This window comes from Mya arenaria, chromosome 9, assembly GCF_026914265.1.
Source record: "Mya arenaria isolate MELC-2E11 chromosome 9, ASM2691426v1".
In the NCBI taxonomy this organism is placed as follows: domain Eukaryota; kingdom Metazoa; phylum Mollusca; class Bivalvia; order Myida; family Myidae; genus Mya; species Mya arenaria.
Genome location: NC_069130.1, coordinates 36,413,571 through 36,434,689, shown reverse-complemented (window position 1 = coordinate 36,434,689; position 21,119 = coordinate 36,413,571). Strand labels below are relative to the sequence as shown.

Below are 21,119 nucleotides of genomic sequence, written 5' to 3'. Positions count from 1 at the left end.
AAAATAAAAAAAATATCCAGATATCTCATTTCAATGTTTGAACACAAAACTAAATAGATATAATCGTAATACAATCAAGGAACAGTTTATGAGGTCTTGAATGTGATTTATACTCACAATTAAAGTGTCAAATATACATGGTATACATGTACATATAATATGAATAAGATTTGAAGATAACGTGAACAAAAGTGTTAAAATGGCATGTTTTTTATTGCTCTGATTATTAACCTTTTATTGTTATCTTTTTTTAATGTTAAATGAAAGGAGTTTTAGTAAACGAAATATGGAGTCTTTACCCTTCAGTAACATTTAATCATTTAACATAAGAGACAATATGGGTGGGGTAAGTTGACCCCAAAGTATTTGTCTGCCCCAAAGAGTTGTATATCAAAGATGGTGTTCGAACCACTTCTGCATTGTAGCCTTGTGTTGCCGCAATTACTTCAAGTAGATCACAACCCGTGTATCAGTTTCATCTTGGTTGGAGGATAACTCTGGAATCTCATCACAGTTGACCTTAAATTAAATATTTTTATTATTATTACTATTATTATAATTTATATTGTTGTTGTTTTCAATAATAATTATAATCATCATCAAAGTAATTACCATTATTATTATTATTATTATTATTATTATTATTATTATTATTATTATTATTATTTATGAAGTCACCTCTCCATTTGCGGAACTCAACCGGTAGGCTTGACCATTAACTATAAGCATTGTTAGTGCACATTTCTGAAGAGGATATGCTGCTTCCTTCCCCCCCCCCCCATAACTTTAGCAATAATTTGCATAACTGAACTTTGTTTTCATCATTGGTAAGAAAAAGTTTAAAGTCAGTTGGTTTTCTAGTTGCAGGGCCATCTACAATGTATTTCTGTGACACACCACGTCGTAACCGTTCTTTGGCCTCAATGGGCAAAGCGTTGTATGAAACTGTTGAGAAAACGAAATGGCGCTTTGCTACCATCTGGTCAAGTATTTGAAAGCCTAAAGCACCAAATGTAGGTCCTAAATTTGTCAATGAATAAAACAGGGCATTCCCGTCCTGAATGTAAAGCGCATCAGTTGGGCTTGTTTCATCTGGAGCTACGTCTTCCAACTACATCGGGATGATTATGGCTTTGTTGGTCTTCATAAAAAAAACTCGTCTGGTGTTCCTAGGCTATGTGAAACTGGTGTTAGTGGATACTTCATTACCCCTTTAAGCTGAATTGGTTCACGTAGCTGTTGTGACTTACTAGTAACAAGCAGTGTGAATTCAATATTACTTTGTTCTTGGTACTGGACAATCTAAAATATAAACAATTATTATGCTAACAGCTAAGCTGGTATGCAAAACAAATTATAGTATAAACGTACGCTCGTGATCAAGGCTCTTTGGGTTAACGTATAATACTACATAGGACATACTGTTGTATCACATATAGGACAAGACAAAAATAATTGTGAGTTTCGACATCCATCCATAAAATAATATGTAAACAAGAATGCAGTAAACAAATAGTTACCGTGAGTAATTTGGGGCATAGTATGCAATGAAAATGTTTGCCATGTCCCCATAACACTGGTGGAACAGATTTAAGTTGTTGGTTTTCACTGCATACAACAACGCAAGCGCCAAACGTGCATGGTCAATAAAACTCATCCAGAGTATACCTGTCTTGTCAAGGTGACTATCTCGAACCTGCTTCTCATAGTGTATAAACTGTCCAAGAACCTCTCTGCATGAACCATCTTCAAGGACCTTCTTTAAGTTCTCCCGAGAGTGTTCCTCAACACAAATGAGAAACGCTACTGGGTTGTTAATCTGGATATTCATTTCCTGGACAAACTGTTCAAGTATAAGAGCCTTTCCATTGCCTCTGCTACGGTATTCATACATATAATAATATATAATAAAGACTCTAACTCAAATGTCTCGAAAATAGATGAATGTAAAAATGAATTCATCAAATGACATTACTGAAAGTATGAAGATTAAGTCATATGTCGTTTATGTCTGTGAATATTGACGTAATTTTATATTGTGTGCAAACATGACGTCATTTACGGTTATATTCAGGAATAAATCTTTTATAAAAAGAACAGACTTGAAAGGGTAACGTCTACTGTTCTGTTAGTGTTGCCATGACACTAGGTAAAATGTGTGAACACCTTGTTCATATTTGCCTTGGCAGAAAACATGAAATAACAAACACTTTTAATTATTTTTGTAAACATGCCAAAAACGATCATTTTGGGTAATAAAAGGAAATACATTATACCAAAATAAGATAACATATTATCGATTTACATTGTCATAACTTTTTCTCAGGCTCATTTTCAAAAAGGACTAAGCCTTCGTCTAAAAATAAATTTACGGAATAAGAAGTCAATAACCCATTATTAATTTAATTGATGTGACTGAGGTTGAATACCAATGCGTATTGAGTTTGGATAGGCCCGTCTGAACGTTCTGGAGTATGCATAGGTATGACCAGGCACTCTGGAGTATGCATCATAAAAGATCACCCTAGGGACCAAATCGCTCGAATCAGGTAGCTCGACTGGCCAAAAAAATGCAGTACAAATACCAAGTAGCTGTGATCAAGATCAATATTGAACACAACCCAGACTCAGTGTGTGTATACCACGTGATAAATTGCGTCATAAATGCTACGTCGGAAGGCAATATTTTGCTTCGAATGAAGACTTGAAACAAAGATAACTTCACTATTTCTTCACCATTTTAAATGAAACATAGCGCAGTCTACGCCGCTTACAGAGCACCGCATTCGGTCTTTTACCAGAGTTTGATTGAGAGTTTAGTTTCATAGAACACTTCGACAAACCTTTTTCCAAAATAATGTTTTGACAGTGCTTCATCAGGCGGTGGTTTGGTCTAAGTGTGTTAAGAACACTGCAACACTGTATATTGCTAATAAATTCGGAAAAATATTTAATAAAATTTGATCCAGTGACCTAGGTTTTACCTCACGGTGTCCAAATTTAAATGCGATGAGATTTCATCAAGAGGAACATTTTAAGCAAGTATGCACATAATCTGACCAATCAATACCATGATATGGTTCCAGACAAGAAATCTAAGATTTGACCTAGTGACCTTATATTTGATCACATGTGACAGTTTTAAATTTGTCTAAGCGGTCATCAAGGGGGAGACATTCTGATAAAGTTTCATGAATATTGGACGAAACATAGTGTCTAGCATGTTCCAAAGATTTTAGTAAGATTTGACATAGTGACCTAGTTTCTGACCCCATGTAACCCAGTTTTATTAAGCAGTTAGAATTCATCAAGAGAAACATTCTGACCAAGTTTGAATATTATAGAACAGAACACAAGTTTATTTCCACACATAACATCACACATATATACATCAATGAAGTAGACTATGATAGTCCATGATCATTTCCATTATTTCACACTTGCTTGTTATACTAGTATGACAATCCATATCATAACAGAAAAATTGGATGGACGGACAGACAACGCCAAAACAATACCCCCCCCCCCCTCCCCTAATCCTTCAGAAAGGGCTCTTGTTTATTTATACATCTACATGATAGTACTATTTAGCATTGAACTAAGAGCATGACTACAAGACAAGACATGGTAAATTCCTTATTTTATTCACTAGACTTTTAACAAAAAATACTTACAATTGCAACAATACTTATTCATCAATAACATAACCGCATCATACATCTTAAAGACATTGCCAGGAGATCATACCAGCTTCACATTAATGTGAGTAAATAAATGATACAGAATCAATGAATACATAAAAATCATGATAAATCTTGCCTAATATACAAATGTATCATGGTTCATATTAGGAAATAATTTTGTTTTCTTGCATTTGATACTTTTAATCAAACATCACAAGTTTTCATACAAGATGATTCTTTATTCAATTAAACACTGTTATTAAAAATTACACCAGCTTGTGACTGAAGGGGGTTTTATATGCAGTTTGCGCATGTTACCAATGTTAAAAAAATAACAGTATAAATTTTAATTAAGAAGGCATAGATGCATCATATCAAAATGTGACTCCTTAAATTATTGTGTATATTATGGATGTGGGATTCCTTGAATTATTGTGTATGTTATGGAAGCGGGATTCCTTGAATTATTGTGTATGTTATGGATGTGGGTTTCCTTGAATTATTGTGTATGTTATGGAAGCGGGATTCCTTGAATTATTGTGTATGTTATGGAAGCGGGATTCCTTGAATTATTGTGTATGTTATGGAAGCGGGATTCCTTGAATTATTGTGTATGTTATGGATGTGGGTTTCCTTGAATTATTGTGTATGTTATGGAAGTGGGATGCCTTGAATTATTGTGTATGTTATGGAAGTGGGATTCCTTGAATTATCTTAAATGTTTGTCTATAATGTTTGCTGTAAGCATGAATAATATCTTCTTGAATTGTCCTGCAATTAAGCCGTATATTTCCCTGAAAATTTTAATACTAGTTAAAGATATCATTTCCATGAATTAATTATGGTTAAATTTAAGGTTTTCTTCTAATACATGGATATGCATGTTACTGTAATGTTATTTTCTTGAACAATGCTGTTCAAGAGACAGTGTTTCCTTCATATAAGCTCGATGTAGCCGAGACAGGAAATGTTACAGAAAATCTTAGTGCAGTTACATTGGTTTAAATCAAAAGCAGTAAGTTAAAGCATTTAAAAAATGAAGAGAAACTTATTATAGAAGGAATATTACGATAGGACGCCTTGTTGATAACCTGTATCACGTCCCTTTTGGTGTTTAAACATGCATCCATCTCAATTCTACACAGTCTTAACAGATATGTGATATGCTTACAAGACACTCGATGTGATACAGGATGTCAGACAAGCGTCCTAGCATACTATCCCCTATCTATCGCATGACGTTCCCTATATCCCGTGATAAACAACCAGTATGTATTATTTTATATTTGTGTAAACTAGTGTAACTTGACGTTTGATGTCATTTCGCCCTACTAACCGTACCAAAATAGAATAAAAATAAAATCTTATTTTTGGCGACATTTTTGTCATATGATGAAAAGAAATTACATTTGTTGCCATTTTATTCAACATTTTATGAAACTTGTTACGGAAAAGTCATAAAAAATCTCAATGTCTTGGGATGAGCCATTTTTTGCGAAAATCCATAGAAACCAGTTATATAAGACTGCTGAAGAAAAAAACAGATCACAGATTTTTTCATTTTAAGTACAAAACATGATAATGTATGCATTTTTTTTTAACCGTTACTAACGGTTTAAGCCATTAAACATTAATTTTCGAACGGAAATATGAAAATCTATGATCTGTTTTTTTGTCCGCAATCTTTTATCATTGGCTTGCAGATATTAATGCAAAAATTTGCCCTTTCCAAGACAAAAAATAAAAAAAGTTGTAAAAATGGTAAATCTGTGCAGCTTCAAGCATACCAACCCTAAGGCTAAGTAGCTTATATCATTAAAACAACTTCCTACCTTAATATTGTCTTTACTAAACAAAAATGAGTTTAAAGTGATTAACATAAAGACAATTTCCTTTTATAGTCTACAAATTCTTTAGAACGTAAATATTACACAAATTATACCAAAACAAAAAATGTGATCTCAGCTTACTCCTTTTATATGGTACTTAAGATGGGGCCAGCTCTTTCAATAGGAGTAAACTTAAAACTATATGAAGACAAAATGGGCCCAAAAATAAAACGTGCAAGTTGAACACTTGTTGTATAAAAATCACTATCACCTTCCTTACCACAGTAACACATATAAGAGTAAAGCACATCACAAGACAAGAAGTTTTATGACTCTGAGGACACATTTTCAGAGGGCTTCTCAGTCAACTGACTGGTTTCACATGAGTCTTGCTGTGAAGCTGAATTTTCAGTAACCAGTCCATTGTTGTCTTCTAAATTAAGACTGGCAACCTGATCCTCTAGACTGGTTTCTTCATTTGGCTCTATAGGGTTACACTGCAGGAAATCTTCCATTCCAACAGAGAATTGGGGTCGCTTGATAACGGCCTGAAACACAGAATGTAGTACAGCTCATGTATAACTGTGGAATATGTTTGAGACTGTTTTTTTGTATTTTTTTTTTCGTATATGCATTGCAGCTCCCTGCAGCATATCAGAACAGTAACAAGAAGTTGGAGCTCGACTGTGCTGTTAATATCATGCCGATAAATTACAGTGTGCTGTTTTTTTATATAGGTATTTGATAAAGACACAGTTTTACTACATTTATTCTACAAGTGAATTACAAGTGAGTACATCAATAGTCTCACTCTGAATCATACTGCCTTTCTAATACCTAGGTGCCTTTACCAGTTACTGATTTGCATATAGAGGCGGAGCTTCTATGCTCACAACAATACACAATGCTATTCATTTTTATCAGGGCTTTTTCTGCCCATTTTGGGAAAAAGACCCTAGACATTTTGGGAAAACATGCATCGCGCAATATGCCGAAATGGGAAAATTTTACAGTTAAAAGAACAAGCTTTCCAGTCTCCTGCGCATGAGGAAAATATTAAATATTAGTTTCTTTTCCCTTTCAAAAGAACAGAAAAGGCTCAAATATCAATGGCAATTAATCATGACAGATAATATTTCATACTGATCTCTGAATGTGATGAAAATCAACGATTTTTGAATTCAATTAGCCCCAAAACTTTACATCACATAATTTATTAATTAATTAATTTAATTTTAATGATGTTGAATGAACCAGTACAGGTAAAAAGACTTTCATAAAGAGATTTCTATTTTTACTTTTTGATTGGGATTTTTTCTGGGAAAAATATCATATATTTTGCTTTGGGAATGGGTCCGATAGTCGGACCCGTGGGTACTATAGAAAAGCCCTGTATATCCATGCAAGATATTGAATGTTGTACTTTGTAATATGGTAGAAAACAGTTACTTATCCCAATCCCCTATGGGATACCTATCCTACAATTGCATGTTGAAGTGATCATGTATAATCTAATTGAACTGGGGTTATAGGTGTGTTAACTATAACTAATTGTGCCGATCATTCAAAACTTTGTTTAAGTTAGCACTGTGAATGTTTTTAACTTATAAAATTGACCTAATTTATGATGGGCTTACATATTTGAATATAAATAAGAACAGATGAAACAGTTGTCTCCACTTTTGTTAGAAAAGGGACAGAACACAAGTGTAATCCCAGAGAGTTAGAATTCTTCTTTAATTTTTATGACCTGAACAAAGATGTTAACTTTGCCAAAGTTCTGAACAATTGGCCAATTGTTAACTCCTTCTTTAACAAATATCAGACTTTTATATGACAGTGCACAAACATAAAAATAGTCGGCACATTTTAAGTTATTGCATACTGGCTAAGTGGCGTGTCAGTCATCCTGGATCAAAATATTAATCTCTGTTTAACAACTTAAAAGTCATAATAAGGCCCGCAATTGTTTTTGTTTGTCTCTAATTTCACTGCCCCAAATAAATGGGTAGGTAGTGTAAAAAGAAAAAATGGTTCCAGTAATGATTTCGATGTAAAAAAAAATGCCTGCATCTAATAACCAGTAACAAGCTTTTGAACTTTTTTTCTGAAGTCGATTTCAGGCCAAGAGTTTATTTAGAATTATGAAGAAAGGGATGTTTACTCGGGTCATATCAATCGAGTATATACCGGTTAAAACGGCAGTTGAAGATCAGGATACGGTATATCGTAAGACGTTTATAATTTTTAAAAAAATGTTGTACGATTAAAAATTAAATATTATTTTGAATATAACAATAATTAAACATGCATATAAAAAAGCAAAGTTGGCCACTATCAAAATATTTTTTGTCAGTTTTACGATAAGGTGTGAAAAACTCGCACTGCCTTTAGACCTGTTTAACATACCAATACTACAAACAGATGCGATAATGGTCTTGTTTTTTCGCACTTTCCACGTTCTTAATTTTTTTCTGTAGGTGTTGACATTTTGAGAACAAACCCGTACAATATAAGGTTTTTGACATAACTTAACTTTTCATTCTCGACAGGTTACGATATACTGTCAGAAAGAAATCTTACAAATTGTCGTAAAAGCTACTTTTCAGTGCCATCCAGAAACAAATGGTCACACTCAGTTCTTTTCAGTGCATATCCTAACCAAAAATGAAACATATTTTGCATTATCATTGTATGGTTTTGAAGACAACCATAGCCATTTTCAAGGATTTTTTTCTTTTCGTCACTGTCAACAAACATGGTGACCGAAATTGGCAGACAATTTTTCTATGCTTCCTTTAACCCAAAACATAGATTAAAAAACAATTCTCAGATGTTTTACGGATATTTTTGCCTGCGTCTTATACCCCCTATTGTCTTATACCCAGTCACTTACCGTATTGGGTGTTTTAATTTGTAGGGTTTATAGCTTCAAAGCCTTAAACACCATTCCCAAATGATGACAAGTATGTTCTTCAATAAAGCATTATAAGAAAAAGAAAGAAAAAAGCCTACTTACCCTACCTGTTTTTGAAAAGGATGTAACCCTAACCAAACCATTTTTTTTTGGCCTAGGTCAGGAATTGTTTAATAAAGTATTGTCTAATCATTGTCACTCTTAAAAACTGTTTGATTTGGTCTGGATTAATGTTTACTGGAAAGATCTACGAAAACAAAACCTTAAGGTATCTTTCCATCAAGAAACTACTGAAAAGTTATACCCAACAGGAGAAAAACCTGCTTGTAAAAACATCATTTGGTTTGGGTAACCTGGACCTACATACGAAATAGGCGCTGACCCTATAGTTTTTATAGTCAGTTGGTAAATTTATGTGTGTGTATTAATATGTAGTTTAAAATCTTAAAAACCTTATACAGAAGATTACTGTAACACAATTCTCCAATGACAACAATCACGTTCTAACATAAAGAGTAATTTTTGGGCCTTAAAAGTCATGTAAAAAAAATGTTTGATGCAATTAAATATAAGGGTTGGGTTTAAAAATCATGGTCAGTTGAGAAACCAAACACAAACAATTGTATTATTTTGATGCTTCAGCTAAATTGATCTGCCTTACCATCCACATGAGTGGCTGGTCCCCCACAGCTAATACGGCATCCACCAATGAAAAGATAGAGATTTCCTGTCGCACTTCCGGCTCCCCATTTTCCTCCGCCCACACAAGAACCAAGCTCGGTACCTTCCGCTCTCGGCGGAATATTTTCTCTTTCAGAGGCAGTTTCTATAAGCAAAGGGAAATAACTGAATCATATTATTTTATGATCAATAAATAGACATAACTTGGTTTTTATAAAAAAAAGTTTTAGGCCTTCCTAAAAAAGTGTGTGTTGTTTTATTGGCAATATGTGTAGTTAGTTTCAACTGATAACCTTGTATGTTTTTTTGAGTGATGACCAAAATTTTGCTCAACGCTGTTGCCAATGACAACCATATGAAGGCAGTACTTAAATATTTTTTCTTCGAAAATAAGACAAACTAAATAAGTGGTATAAAAGAAGAACAAGCTGATTAAAAGAATAATGAATGAATAAATATGGAAACAATGTCTAGGGTGGTGTAACATTTATGTGCTGAAACTATGAGGAGATTCTTTTAAATGCCCGACAATTAAAGAGTGGATTAATTTTTATGTTCTACTGTACCCCTAATTTGAGAAAAACATAGCTACATGTATATATCAATAATTGATTGGAAGATTTTGCAATCATCAATTATCAGCTACCATGGTCATAACCAATTATCGACAAAACTATTAAAGCTGCACTCTAGCAGCTAGATTGAACGTTTTGACCATTTTTTTTAACTTTTGTCTGGGAACAAGCCAATTTTTGCAACAATGCATGAAAACCAGTGATATTAAACAAATAATCAGATTGCAGGATTTCATTTTTCTTCTAAAAACTTAAGTAACGCTTTTAACCATAAAACATTAATTTTCGAACGTAAATATGAAAATCTGCTATCTGATCTTGTGTCTGCAGTCTTATATCACTGGTTGTTAAATACTAACGCAAAAAAGTGGCTCATTCCAAGACAAAAAAATAATAAAAGTTACCAAAACGGTTACTCTGTAAGAGTGCAGCTTTAACTGAGACTCACATCACAGTAGACTCTTTTTGTAACACCAAGACGCAGAACAAAGATGTCGAAGGACTTGTCCATCACACCCATAACCATGGCTCTCTCTTCCAGAGGCCCGGCCGTCTGAAAATACATGAAGAAATTATTGTAATCCTTGTGTTGTAGACAAAATAAATAATTTTACACAACAACTGTTTGGAAATTTATTGTGTACATTATACTGTAATGGAGCTGGTATTGTAAGGATCTTGTTGTTTTTCTCACAGAATGGGAGAATATTCTGAATTTTCTATCAAATGACTCCAATTGTTCAAATTTCTTGTTAAGGATTTAATGTTCACGGTCAGCATTATCACCTATGATTAAAATTTATGTTAAATCAACATTAGCTATTGTAGTTAACTTTCAAATCATGAAAAATTAAATGGATACACTTTTGATCCGCTGTATTTCTAACAAAATTTGATTCAACTGTTTTGGCTGTGCTTTAATTTGCAATGTTGTCAACTTTTAACAAGTTCTGGACAATCCATCTGTTGACAACGAGCAATTGCCCTGAGTAGCATTAACCATCCTCACCTTAACAAATACTGAAAAGAAGAGATCACTGCTGAGGTCTCCAACTCTTTTGGCCGCTGTCTTCTTGTCGTTGGCATTGTCGGCAAGCTTGTGGATGTCTCCGGGAGATTTGCTGGGCTCCGGGCAATAGTCTGTAATGTAAAAAGGTTACATGGTATGTAGGAGAAGAAAACCTCACATATGGATTTAGTTTAAAGTGGCACGTGTATTTAAAATCAATACATACATGTACAACGAACATAAATTCGAGTGATAAAGCTTTTAACTACTTACTAAATAATGCATTTATGGAAAATATTAATTACTGATAACAAGATTGATTTGTGTATTTAAAAGCTGAAAACACACAAATATTAAATTACTGGTGGGTCCTAAAAGATTTACAGTGATCAACTATCATCTGATAATGTAGAAATAATGTATTTTCTGCACCTTTTAATTAAACATGGTATCCTTAATAAGAACCATTGTTTTGGATTGTTTTATTTATCCTTTCAGTAACTTAAAACTACTTAATTGTATTAATTTGGGAGTAAGAGTGCATCTTTTAACTTTTTTTCTGACAACGCTTGTGAAACAAGTTACATTTAACACTCTTGCTGGCACAGTATTACGGGAGACTGTCATATTGAGGTGTGGGGAAAAAATGGAGGAAACCAAATTGTTCCGCTTGGTGACAACAAACACAGCTCACTTGCACCCAGGCCGGGAATCAAAACTGGGATGTCTTTGCGAGATGCCAGAGTACAATTCGTTAACTGGACAACTAAACAGCCTTCGTTATGTTTGTTTATAAGATATTAGTAAAGGGAGCACTTCAACTGCATTTCAACACCTGTCTGATCTGTTTAAGCACTTACCTAACGATGCAGCCAGTAATCTATGAACGAGAATGTCAGGATATCGTCTTATGGGGCTTGTGAAGTGGGTATAAAGTGGCACATTCAGAGCATAGTGGTGATACAAGGACTCATCGTCTATACAGCCCGTACAGAAGTAGCGCGCATTCTGAAATATACATGTCCATGTAAAAGTGAATGCATTAACAATGCTGCACAAACAAAATAAGGAATAAAAAGAAATAAATACCACAATTACTGATCATATGTAATTCGGAATGATTATAAACTTTACAAAAGGTTCAAACGTTTTTTCAATTCTTATAGCGTTCAACTTAAATCCATCATGGTAACTATCACTACCTGCATGGGTTTAGCACAGAGTGCCACTAACACCTGCATCCTGGCCGAGGCATAGTCATCATCGCCAGAGTAGTTCAACAACGAGCGCTGAAATATGAGTATACATACTTACATCATGGTGAACTAGTAACTGGACCACATAATTCAGATTTTTCAAACACTGATAGTGCTTATGACAATCTATATATTATATGCTTTCTCGAGATTAATCAGTGAAATAAAATTGATATTTCACTGTTTCAAACATAAAAAATATCAAATTGATATTTTTCACTGTTTAAAATTTTAGCCAGCCCCTAGTTCCATTAAGCGAAATTCCAAGATTGGGCAGACAAATTACATCCAGTGGTTATGAGATAAAGAAAACTTCAAGGTTGAAGAACAATGGAAAATTGTCAGCATCCCTCAAAATATTAAGAACCCCATGAATTGTATCTCATACAATTCCGCATGCGCTTCATGACGTCACAATTTTTAATATTGTAAAGTTTAAAGACCATCATCCCTAGTTTCAGTAAGTGTAAGTATTATTTACGTTACATTTCGAGCTACATATTTAATCTTCAAAAACATGTAAAAACTGCCGGCTACTGCTCTCCTACCAGTAAATACTTTCATACCTGAAAGGCCCCAGCACTGCTTGTGTCAATGTGAATACCTAATGCACTACACTGGTCACTCTGAAAGAATAAAGACATTATGCGAGCAGAGAAGTATAAACAAGAGCACTGCCTGTGTGTGCTGAATGCTTGTCTGATTCCATCCTTTTATGGTTTATTTATTTCATTTATTAAATTTGATAGTGAACAGGTATTCCAGTTTGAAAGTGATAGCTTCGATAGTTTGCATGTAAGTGAACCAAGCACAAGACTTAAAAAATCAGACTAGCTAAAAAATTTAAAGTGCAAAAATACTAAAATATCCCCCACCCTCCCCCTACCCTTCCAAACGTGTGACTCAAAAACCATTTTATAAATTGAATTGCATGATCCAATTATTGTCAGTGAAAAAAATTGAAAGCATTCCAACAAAAATTGAGAAGCTATGTCCAATGCTCAAAATGAACCAAAATCCATCATAATTCATGTTTTTTACCCCAAAAAAACTGGTGCATCTATAGGGTACAATGTGAAGAAGGGTATTAGATGAAAAAGTTCCCCAAGTTTCAAAAGCGATAGTTTTAATAGTTTCTATGTAAGTGATCTAAACGTAAAACTTAACCAACGCCTCCAACGACGACACCGAATGACGACGACAATAATGTGATTTTTAAAAAAAATCAGACAAGCTAAGAATTAGTGACAGCAATTTCAATATTGCAAAGGTTCATTATAATGTATTAATCAAATAAGCTTCATACCAAGTTTTCCAGCATTTTACTCTGTGGAGGTGGATGTCTTCTCAACAATGCTTTGTCTGGGAATTCCCGGTTAATTCTATGAGCTACGGCCATGTTAGCAAGCAACATAAACTCTTCAACCAGTCTGAAATACACATTACAAATTTTTCGTACCCGTTTTATTTAACATTATGCACTTGTACCTGGCATACCAGGGCTTCTAAAGTTTTGGAACCTCAATCGGTCCAGACCTGGCCAGAATCGGTCTAGATCCGGCGACCCCCCCCCAAAAAAAAAGAGAAAGGCCTGTTTAAAAGTCTGATCATTTAAAAATGTCACCTATTTTCCGCGACGTCTTTTCTGGCAATATTTTTCGCGATATTGCAATTCCTAAGAGGGTTCTAGAGCCACAAAGCCGATTCAGATAGTCATTGATACAAGCTTAATCAAATGAGATTCTCATCGAGTTCTGCGCCATTTCTAATAAGAACGACTGCGATCGTAAATAACTGTGGCTTTCGGGAAGCGGTTGATCAGACGACAAATAGTAAAACAGTATTATGTTTTATTTGCTTAATGCGTCTACAGTGGGTCAACATTTAACTGATACTCTTGAACAATAATATATATCTACATTTATAATCGGGGCTTCAAGCTATAAGTGTGATATAGACAACGATTTTTTCATTACTGCGAATTAAAATGACGTAAGAAGCGCAGTCAGCATCCATAGTTAATCAAGCGTGTCGCTGTTGATATCCTATATATGACTAGGTTCGGATTAACAATGATATATGGAATTTAAAAGAACAATTTAAATTTAACAGTTTGGTAATCAACACAATTAACACATAGTTTGTTTAATTGTGTCTTCTGCGACCTACCAATACACGTGATTGGACCGATTGCAAGCGTCTGTTAATTAACAGGTAATAATTTATTACGTTAATTAATTCAGTATTTTAATGCTTTCACGGATTAACAATGGCATGCATTTATCTTTAAAGCCGTTTTTAACCAGCAATGGTTCTTTATAACAATTTAAATTTAACCGTTTTGTAATCAACAAATGGATATCATGTAATGATCGACGACGACATATAGCATGTTGCCATGTGAAAATATGGACCGATTTTAACACTTAATCAGGAAAGCTGCAAGCAGATAATGAACACATAGTTTGTTTAATTGTGTCTTCTGCTTATACCAAAACACGTGATTGGACCGTTTGCAAGCGTCTGCTAATTAACAGATAGGCTATAGAGAGATCAGCTTAGTGGAAAAAGCAGCTGGTCGCATCGGTCTGTCTGGTAACCAAGACAGTTTTATGACCTAATGAATGGAGTTTTGAATGTGTGAATGACCCATGAATGTTTGCGTATTACAATTTCTACATCTTTTACTGACTTAGTCGTTTTGGACCGAAATTACAAATTTCGGACCTTTTTTATAGGTTTTTTTATACACCTTTTGAAACTGAAATCGGTCTGGCTTGGTCAAAATCGGTCCAGACCGGCAAATTGCCAGTTTTTAGAAGCCCTATGGCATACAAAATATAGATGTTCATACACTGTGTTAAAAAAGGTTATTGTGCTTTTGTATCTTTAATGTAGATATGTTCTGTTAATGTTGGCATTTGTTGGCAAATGTGTCACCTTTTATACTTTTGATCACTGTAATGCCAGTTTATTTGGCAAAATAGATGCAAAACTTGAGCAACTATTATCACACCATGGTTAGTTTATGCATGACTTTTTATTAACAAAACAACTCTTGCTATAAAGCAAGAGTTGTCTGCTTTGATTCAAATATGCATATTTTCACTGGACATATGTATTCACAGTTTCATATGAATATTATTGAATGGTTGAAGTTACAGCCAAGTTTAAGTTTATGCTTGACTTTCTACGATATCATGGGACGTAACATGACAATTATAAAGCCAGAGTTGTGGGCCTTGCTACACAATAGTGTATTGTTACTAGAAGCATGTTTACCAAGTTACATTTGAATATCTTTTTTTGATTTTGATTATAAGTAAGGTTAACGTCTTTTCAGTATGATGAACCTGCCAACACAAAGGTTATGTAAATAACTTCACTTTTTTCTTCTCAAAACATAAGAGCTAAAAAATAATATTATCACTTCACCTGCCAAACTTCTGATGCTCTGTTGTCAGATTAAAGAGAACAATTTATGCTGAGATATTTCAGGATGAATACTTTAAACTGACCTATTGCTATCCCTCTGCTGGTAGACAGTGTAACCATTGGGCATCCCTGTCTCTGAGTCCAGACTGTACTGTAGCTTCACCTGGTCTAGACGCAGAGCCCCACTATCAAACCGACCCTTTCGAAGGTTCAACGCTATCTGCAAGTAAAAATAATATATTGAGGTTAGTTGTGAATTTCCAAATATATCTTTATTTAAACTTATGTAACATTTCTTTAAATTTTTAAATATCTTATTTGCCAACATTTTCTGGTCTGACGTGAAGTGTTCTGTTATGATCAAGGGGAAGTAACTACAATGAATTTTAAAAGTAGTTCTGAAAGTTAATATTTTCACTCCTTATTTTGCAGTAATTGATATTTTCACTGTTGTTATTTCACTGATAAAAAACTCCATATTTCATCGAAAGGCATGAAATACTGCTCAATTTTCATAGCACTGCTACTATTCTTCAAGTGTTATCTTCCTATTAATATACAAGGGGTTAATGCGTAAACAGAACACCCTAATCCTGTCTGTTATTCGACAATCTATAACCCGGAATTTTTTAATAAAAATCTACCTATAATAACACACCCATATCAATAAAAATCATGTGTAATAGTTTTCAAACAGCCCAAAAGCACAAATTGAAGGATTGAAAAAACAGGATATAGATGAAAATAAAGACTGTCCACCATTTTAAAATATATGAAGCTTATAAAAAATCAGTTAATAATCAGTCAAAAGGCTAAATTTAACCTTTACCTAGTATATGTGAAATCTTTATATGCAAGGCACCAACCTTGTGCAGGTTGAGCACTCTCTTCTTGATATCCTCCACAGTGAAGCCCTCTGATATTTGTGGCAACTCCTCGGGTTTCCAGGCGCGGTCAGGCTCCTCAATAAAGCCCTGGGCGTGGTCATAGGCAAGCTTTACACAGGAGCGGATGATTGAACGCCCAAACCATTCCTCTTCTATCTAAATGCAAAGTAGACTTTATATATTACATTGATCAGGAAGAGTGGAGCATGAATGAATAGTTATTATATGAAGATTCATGGGGGGGGGGGGGGTCATTTGAAGATATTTTCAATGGAATCAATGAACAAAAGAGTATTTCAGATATTATCAACTTATTACATCATATGAACAGTGAGATCATATTAAACATACATGTAGGAAAATGATTAAGAAATGACTTGAGGTATTACATATTATATAAATACTGGCCCAGAACTACAACTCCTACACATATACACCCTAACTTACCTCGCCTTGTTCAGTTATGGTCCATTGAACACTGAAGGTCAGTCTGTCCTCGTCCGGGTTCAAACTACACAGCTTTTCACAAAGAAGTCTTGGCAACATTGGAATCACCTGTACAAAGATATTTGCAATCATTTCAAGAGTTGTAAATTATAAATTGAATCTCACTTTCTGTTAGGCCTAAATAAATATACCTGTGACTGAGGCAATCCAACCTTACCCGGCAAAACCCGGCAACCCTAGTTCTTTTTGACCACAGATAAAAATAATAATTTATTAGTTATGAAATCTGTTCGTCTTAATTACAATAAAAAAGTATTAATTATTCTATCAACAATATAATGAAACATCATGGTCAATCATGTGTGACTTACATTGCTGTTTTGACTAGTCTTAAAAAACAAAAAAAACAAGCATATTTTAGACCACTGCCTTAAACGGAGATTATTATTTTAAAGGCTTTACAAATATACATAGTGAAACAAGACATATCTTACAGAAAATCCCTTTACACCAATTAAAAAATATAAAAAATATATGTTCTCCCACCTCACAAATATGCCGTACAATTACTCAGACTAAATTTTGATTTTCTTCACCAATTTATCCCTTGAACACAAACATATGTAGTTGTTATAAGATGTAGATGTAACAGATTTTTCAAACCTCCAATTACCTTATGAACTAGGTAGACACTGGTGGACCTAAGCCCCGCTATGTTGTCTAATACTGTGCCTTCCTCCACAAAGTAGCTCACATCTGCTATGTGCACACCAACTTTGTACCGACCTGCAACAGGTTGGAGCATAACACTAATATATAGCACACAATATGAAGGTTTCAGTATTAAAGTTTAAGACACAATATCAAGGTTTTAAAAAAAAGGTTTAAGCCACAATATCAAGGTTTACAGGGAGAACGTTTAAGACACAATTTTGTGAAATATTAAATCAGAAAGTGTGAAGTACAAAATGCCTAAATTATTTAAAGAGAATCATTACTGACATTTTCTTAAACCAAGACTGATAATAGGTAATTCTGTCAAATATCAAAACATATATTTCGAATATTAAAACATGTAATTTTGTCTCATATCAAAACATGGATCCACTTGTTATGGTATAAAGCACCCACCATTTCCCAAGTCCTCACAGGACAGGGCGTCATCAAGATCACGTGCTGTGGCCGGGTCAATAGTAAATATACAACACTTGCGAAAGTCTTCTCGCTCTTCAAATTCTTCTTCCGGAATGCTCCACGGCAAGTTTTGGGGCAGACAGTCTATGGCCTGGAATAATTCATTTGAAAATAAAAATGTATTGTAAATTACCATCTTTAAGCTCTGTTTTACTAATGGACCATGTCTGTTTGTATAGAAGAGAGTCTATGGCCTATATGTATTCCATAAAGACAAACTGTAAGTATAAAATATTGGTGGAAATCATTCTCATATTCATATTCAATGTCTTTCTATGACCTACAAGTTTTGCATCTTTAAACTCTCAACAATAACACCATAAGACCTAGAAAATAAAAATTATCTTGGCTTTAATTGTCGAAGAAGCAGATTAGCTAGAAAGTCATACCTGTTGTGGAAATTCCTCAAAGTCCACTCCATTCTCGATCAACATTCCCTCTGTCTCGGGCTCTATCTCTCCTGCCTCCCCCAGACTACGAGCCAGGCGCCTATTAAATAAACACACCAACTATTTTATTCTAAGTAGTAGATCTGTTGTCTAGTGGATATACATTGGATTGACAACTAATGGGCCTCAGGTTTGATCCCCTGTCTGCCCACTCAATATATTGTCTTACGGGAGGGACTTGAAACGGGGGACTCATGTGACAGTGCTTTAGTGCTATAGACTAGACACATTAAAGAACCAGGGTAGCTATAACCAGAGTTACATTCTGTATACACCTTTTCGGTTCACTTCAGATTCACTTATTGCTTCAACAGGGATTTGAATTTATCTGGGGGGTTTTGAAACCTATGGGATATCTTATGTTTTTACCAACCATTTAGAGATTTTACAGCCATTCTGAAATTTGCCAAGTAGACTAGGACATAATCAAAGATTGCAGTTATTTAGATTTTAACCCTTTGGGTACACCTTACCCATAAGCCATCAGAGAGCCAACTCTCCAGTCAGTAACTAGCTCTTTAATTAGAGCCCTTCAAGCAGGCCTTACCCATCTGCCATCATGGAGTCCACCCTCCAGTCAGTGACACGCCCCACATACAAGGTTCTGGAGTGGTCCTCTGGCCTCTCCAGGAAATCTGGAGAACAAACAGAAGTGAAATGGACTAACATCATCTCAATATAGTGAACATTTGTGGGTAGTTATTTAAAAATCCTTTAACAGGTTTAAGAGATAAGGAGCAGACAAGAAATATAGTTATATTATAAACATGACCTTTGACCACTAAGTGTGACCTTGACCTTGAACTGGTTATAACAAGCGCTCTGCACATTATCTCAAAATGGGGAATATTTTGGGGAATTATTAAAAAATCCTTCAAGCGGCTCATGAGATATGGAGCAGACAGAAAATGTAGACAAATGAACTTTGTGTGACCTTGAACTTACTTTGTTGTAACATGCACTCGGCACATCGTCTTAATATGGTTAACATTTCTCAATAGTAATTTCAAAATTCTTCAAGTGGCTCAAGAGATATATGGAGCAGAAACAAAAATATGAAATACAGACAAATGACCTTGGTCATCTAAGTGTGACCTTGACCTTAAACCGAACTGGTTGTCACATGCACCCTGCACATGGTCTCAATATGGTGAACATATGTGGCCAATTCTTTCAAAATCCTTCATGCTGCTCACAAAATATGGAGCAGACACCAAATTTTGTCATGTTTTATTGTTACCTTTACCTTGAGCCAATGTGGTTATATCATGCGCTCGGCACATCATCTCAATATGGTGAATATTTATGGCCAGTTATTTCAAAATCCAAAGGGTAAATGCAGAAACTGACAGTCTCAATATGGTGAACATATGTGGCAAGTTGTTTTAAAACCCTTCAAGAGGTCAAAGAGATATGGAGTAGACAAGATTTGTGACTGACAGACAGCTCGGGCAAAACATTATGTCTTCCCTTTTATGCAGGGAGAAATTCATCATAAAGTAAGACACTATGGACTCAATGGAGACAACATAAGCTGTGTTTTTCAAACCAGTCTGGCATTCTTAAGGGACAATCATTTATAAACTTACTTTACAATTATACTTATCTTTACATTCATTTCACTCAAGTCAAAGGAAATTGTTGCTGACTAACTTTTTGACAAAAACCTTCCTCTATATCTAATTGATATGGCACTTTAATCGAACAACGACTAATTAATTCATTACCTACTTTGTTTAAAAAAATTATTTTTTATTGAGTTCAAGACATAGTGTATCTGTTCAAGCAAGGTTATCATGTGACTTGTAAGTTTACCCACTAGGTTTAATAGTTATGAATATTTATATCACGTGGTTCAGAGTCTTTTCACTTAAATACCTTTAGGGCAATCAGTTATGGGTATCATCATCCTGGGCATGCGATGGTCGTTGGGTGCAAACATTGCATACCCACAGTATTTGTCCAGCATGGGCCGAATCTGACCCGTACACGCCCTAGAGTGCTTCTCTTCTATGATCGCCACCACCTGGTAAAGAAAAATGAAAAATGAAAAGAATAATTTTAAATATTTAAGACAGATTTAATATTTACACCAAAACTTTTTGTGTAAAATGTCTACCTGAAGTGAAACAATACCACCCGTAGAAAAGACTTAAGCAACTTGTAACCTCCTCATTAAAATCCATAAATGGTGTAATGAAGTACCGTAAATCTCCTATTCGATGCTACCCCTATAGACATGCAGGCATTTTCATGGGTCTATTTTCCGATTCTGTGACTTGAACAATGCTTCTCTTAACTCAAAACTTGCAATTTGTTCTTTTGAAATGCTTAACATTGATTTCAACTGGTTAAAGTGCATCTGCTGATGTCATGCATATAAACCCTTAATCTATCATATAATTTAGGAAATACACCATGGGCGTTGATTTCTTATTCATGCCGAAAGTTGTGTATTAATATATTGAAGCCAAAAGTTCAGAAAACCATTTTGTTCATTTACACACCAGTAGGTGTATACAGCTATGCTGTAGCAGATACTGATTGCTGATTGGTCAGTCGCTGGCATTTGACTCTGCCCTATGTCTAGATGTTTGGTAATTTTGACAAGCCCAGTCAGCATTTGATATTTATGACACTGTACATGACTGATTATCGAAAAAAAAAAGGGGATTTTAAGAAGTTAGCTGAATGGAAAAATGGTTCTTATCTAGCTCACAGGATTCTTAGACATATGCCTGGCCCATCTAATAGGAC

General features: G+C 34.6%; 1 protein-coding gene across 1 annotated transcript in view; it reads right to left on the bottom strand.

Moving 5' to 3' along the window:
• Nucleotides 1-3,627: 3,627 nt before the first annotated feature.
• Nucleotides 3,628-21,119, bottom strand: part of LOC128203130 (DIS3-like exonuclease 2) — a 32,628-nt gene continuing 15,136 nt past the window's right edge. The window contains exons 16-31 of the mRNA XM_052904413.1: nt 20,241-20,388; nt 18,910-18,997; nt 18,303-18,402; nt 17,851-18,004; nt 17,393-17,505; nt 16,720-16,827; nt 16,252-16,428; nt 15,469-15,605; nt 13,257-13,380; nt 12,517-12,576; nt 11,897-11,983; nt 11,555-11,702; nt 10,695-10,825; nt 10,134-10,238; nt 9,091-9,255; nt 3,628-6,060 (exon numbers count right to left, since the gene is read on the bottom strand). Of these exons, the coding sequence (XP_052760373.1) occupies nt 5,839-6,060; nt 9,091-9,255; nt 10,134-10,238; nt 10,695-10,825; nt 11,555-11,702; nt 11,897-11,983; nt 12,517-12,576; nt 13,257-13,380; nt 15,469-15,605; nt 16,252-16,428; nt 16,720-16,827; nt 17,393-17,505; nt 17,851-18,004; nt 18,303-18,402; nt 18,910-18,997; nt 20,241-20,388 (2,067 nt within the window). The 3' untranslated portion in view covers nt 3,628-5,838. The remainder of the gene's footprint in view (nt 6,061-9,090; nt 9,256-10,133; nt 10,239-10,694; nt 10,826-11,554; nt 11,703-11,896; nt 11,984-12,516; nt 12,577-13,256; nt 13,381-15,468; nt 15,606-16,251; nt 16,429-16,719; nt 16,828-17,392; nt 17,506-17,850; nt 18,005-18,302; nt 18,403-18,909; nt 18,998-20,240; nt 20,389-21,119) is intronic.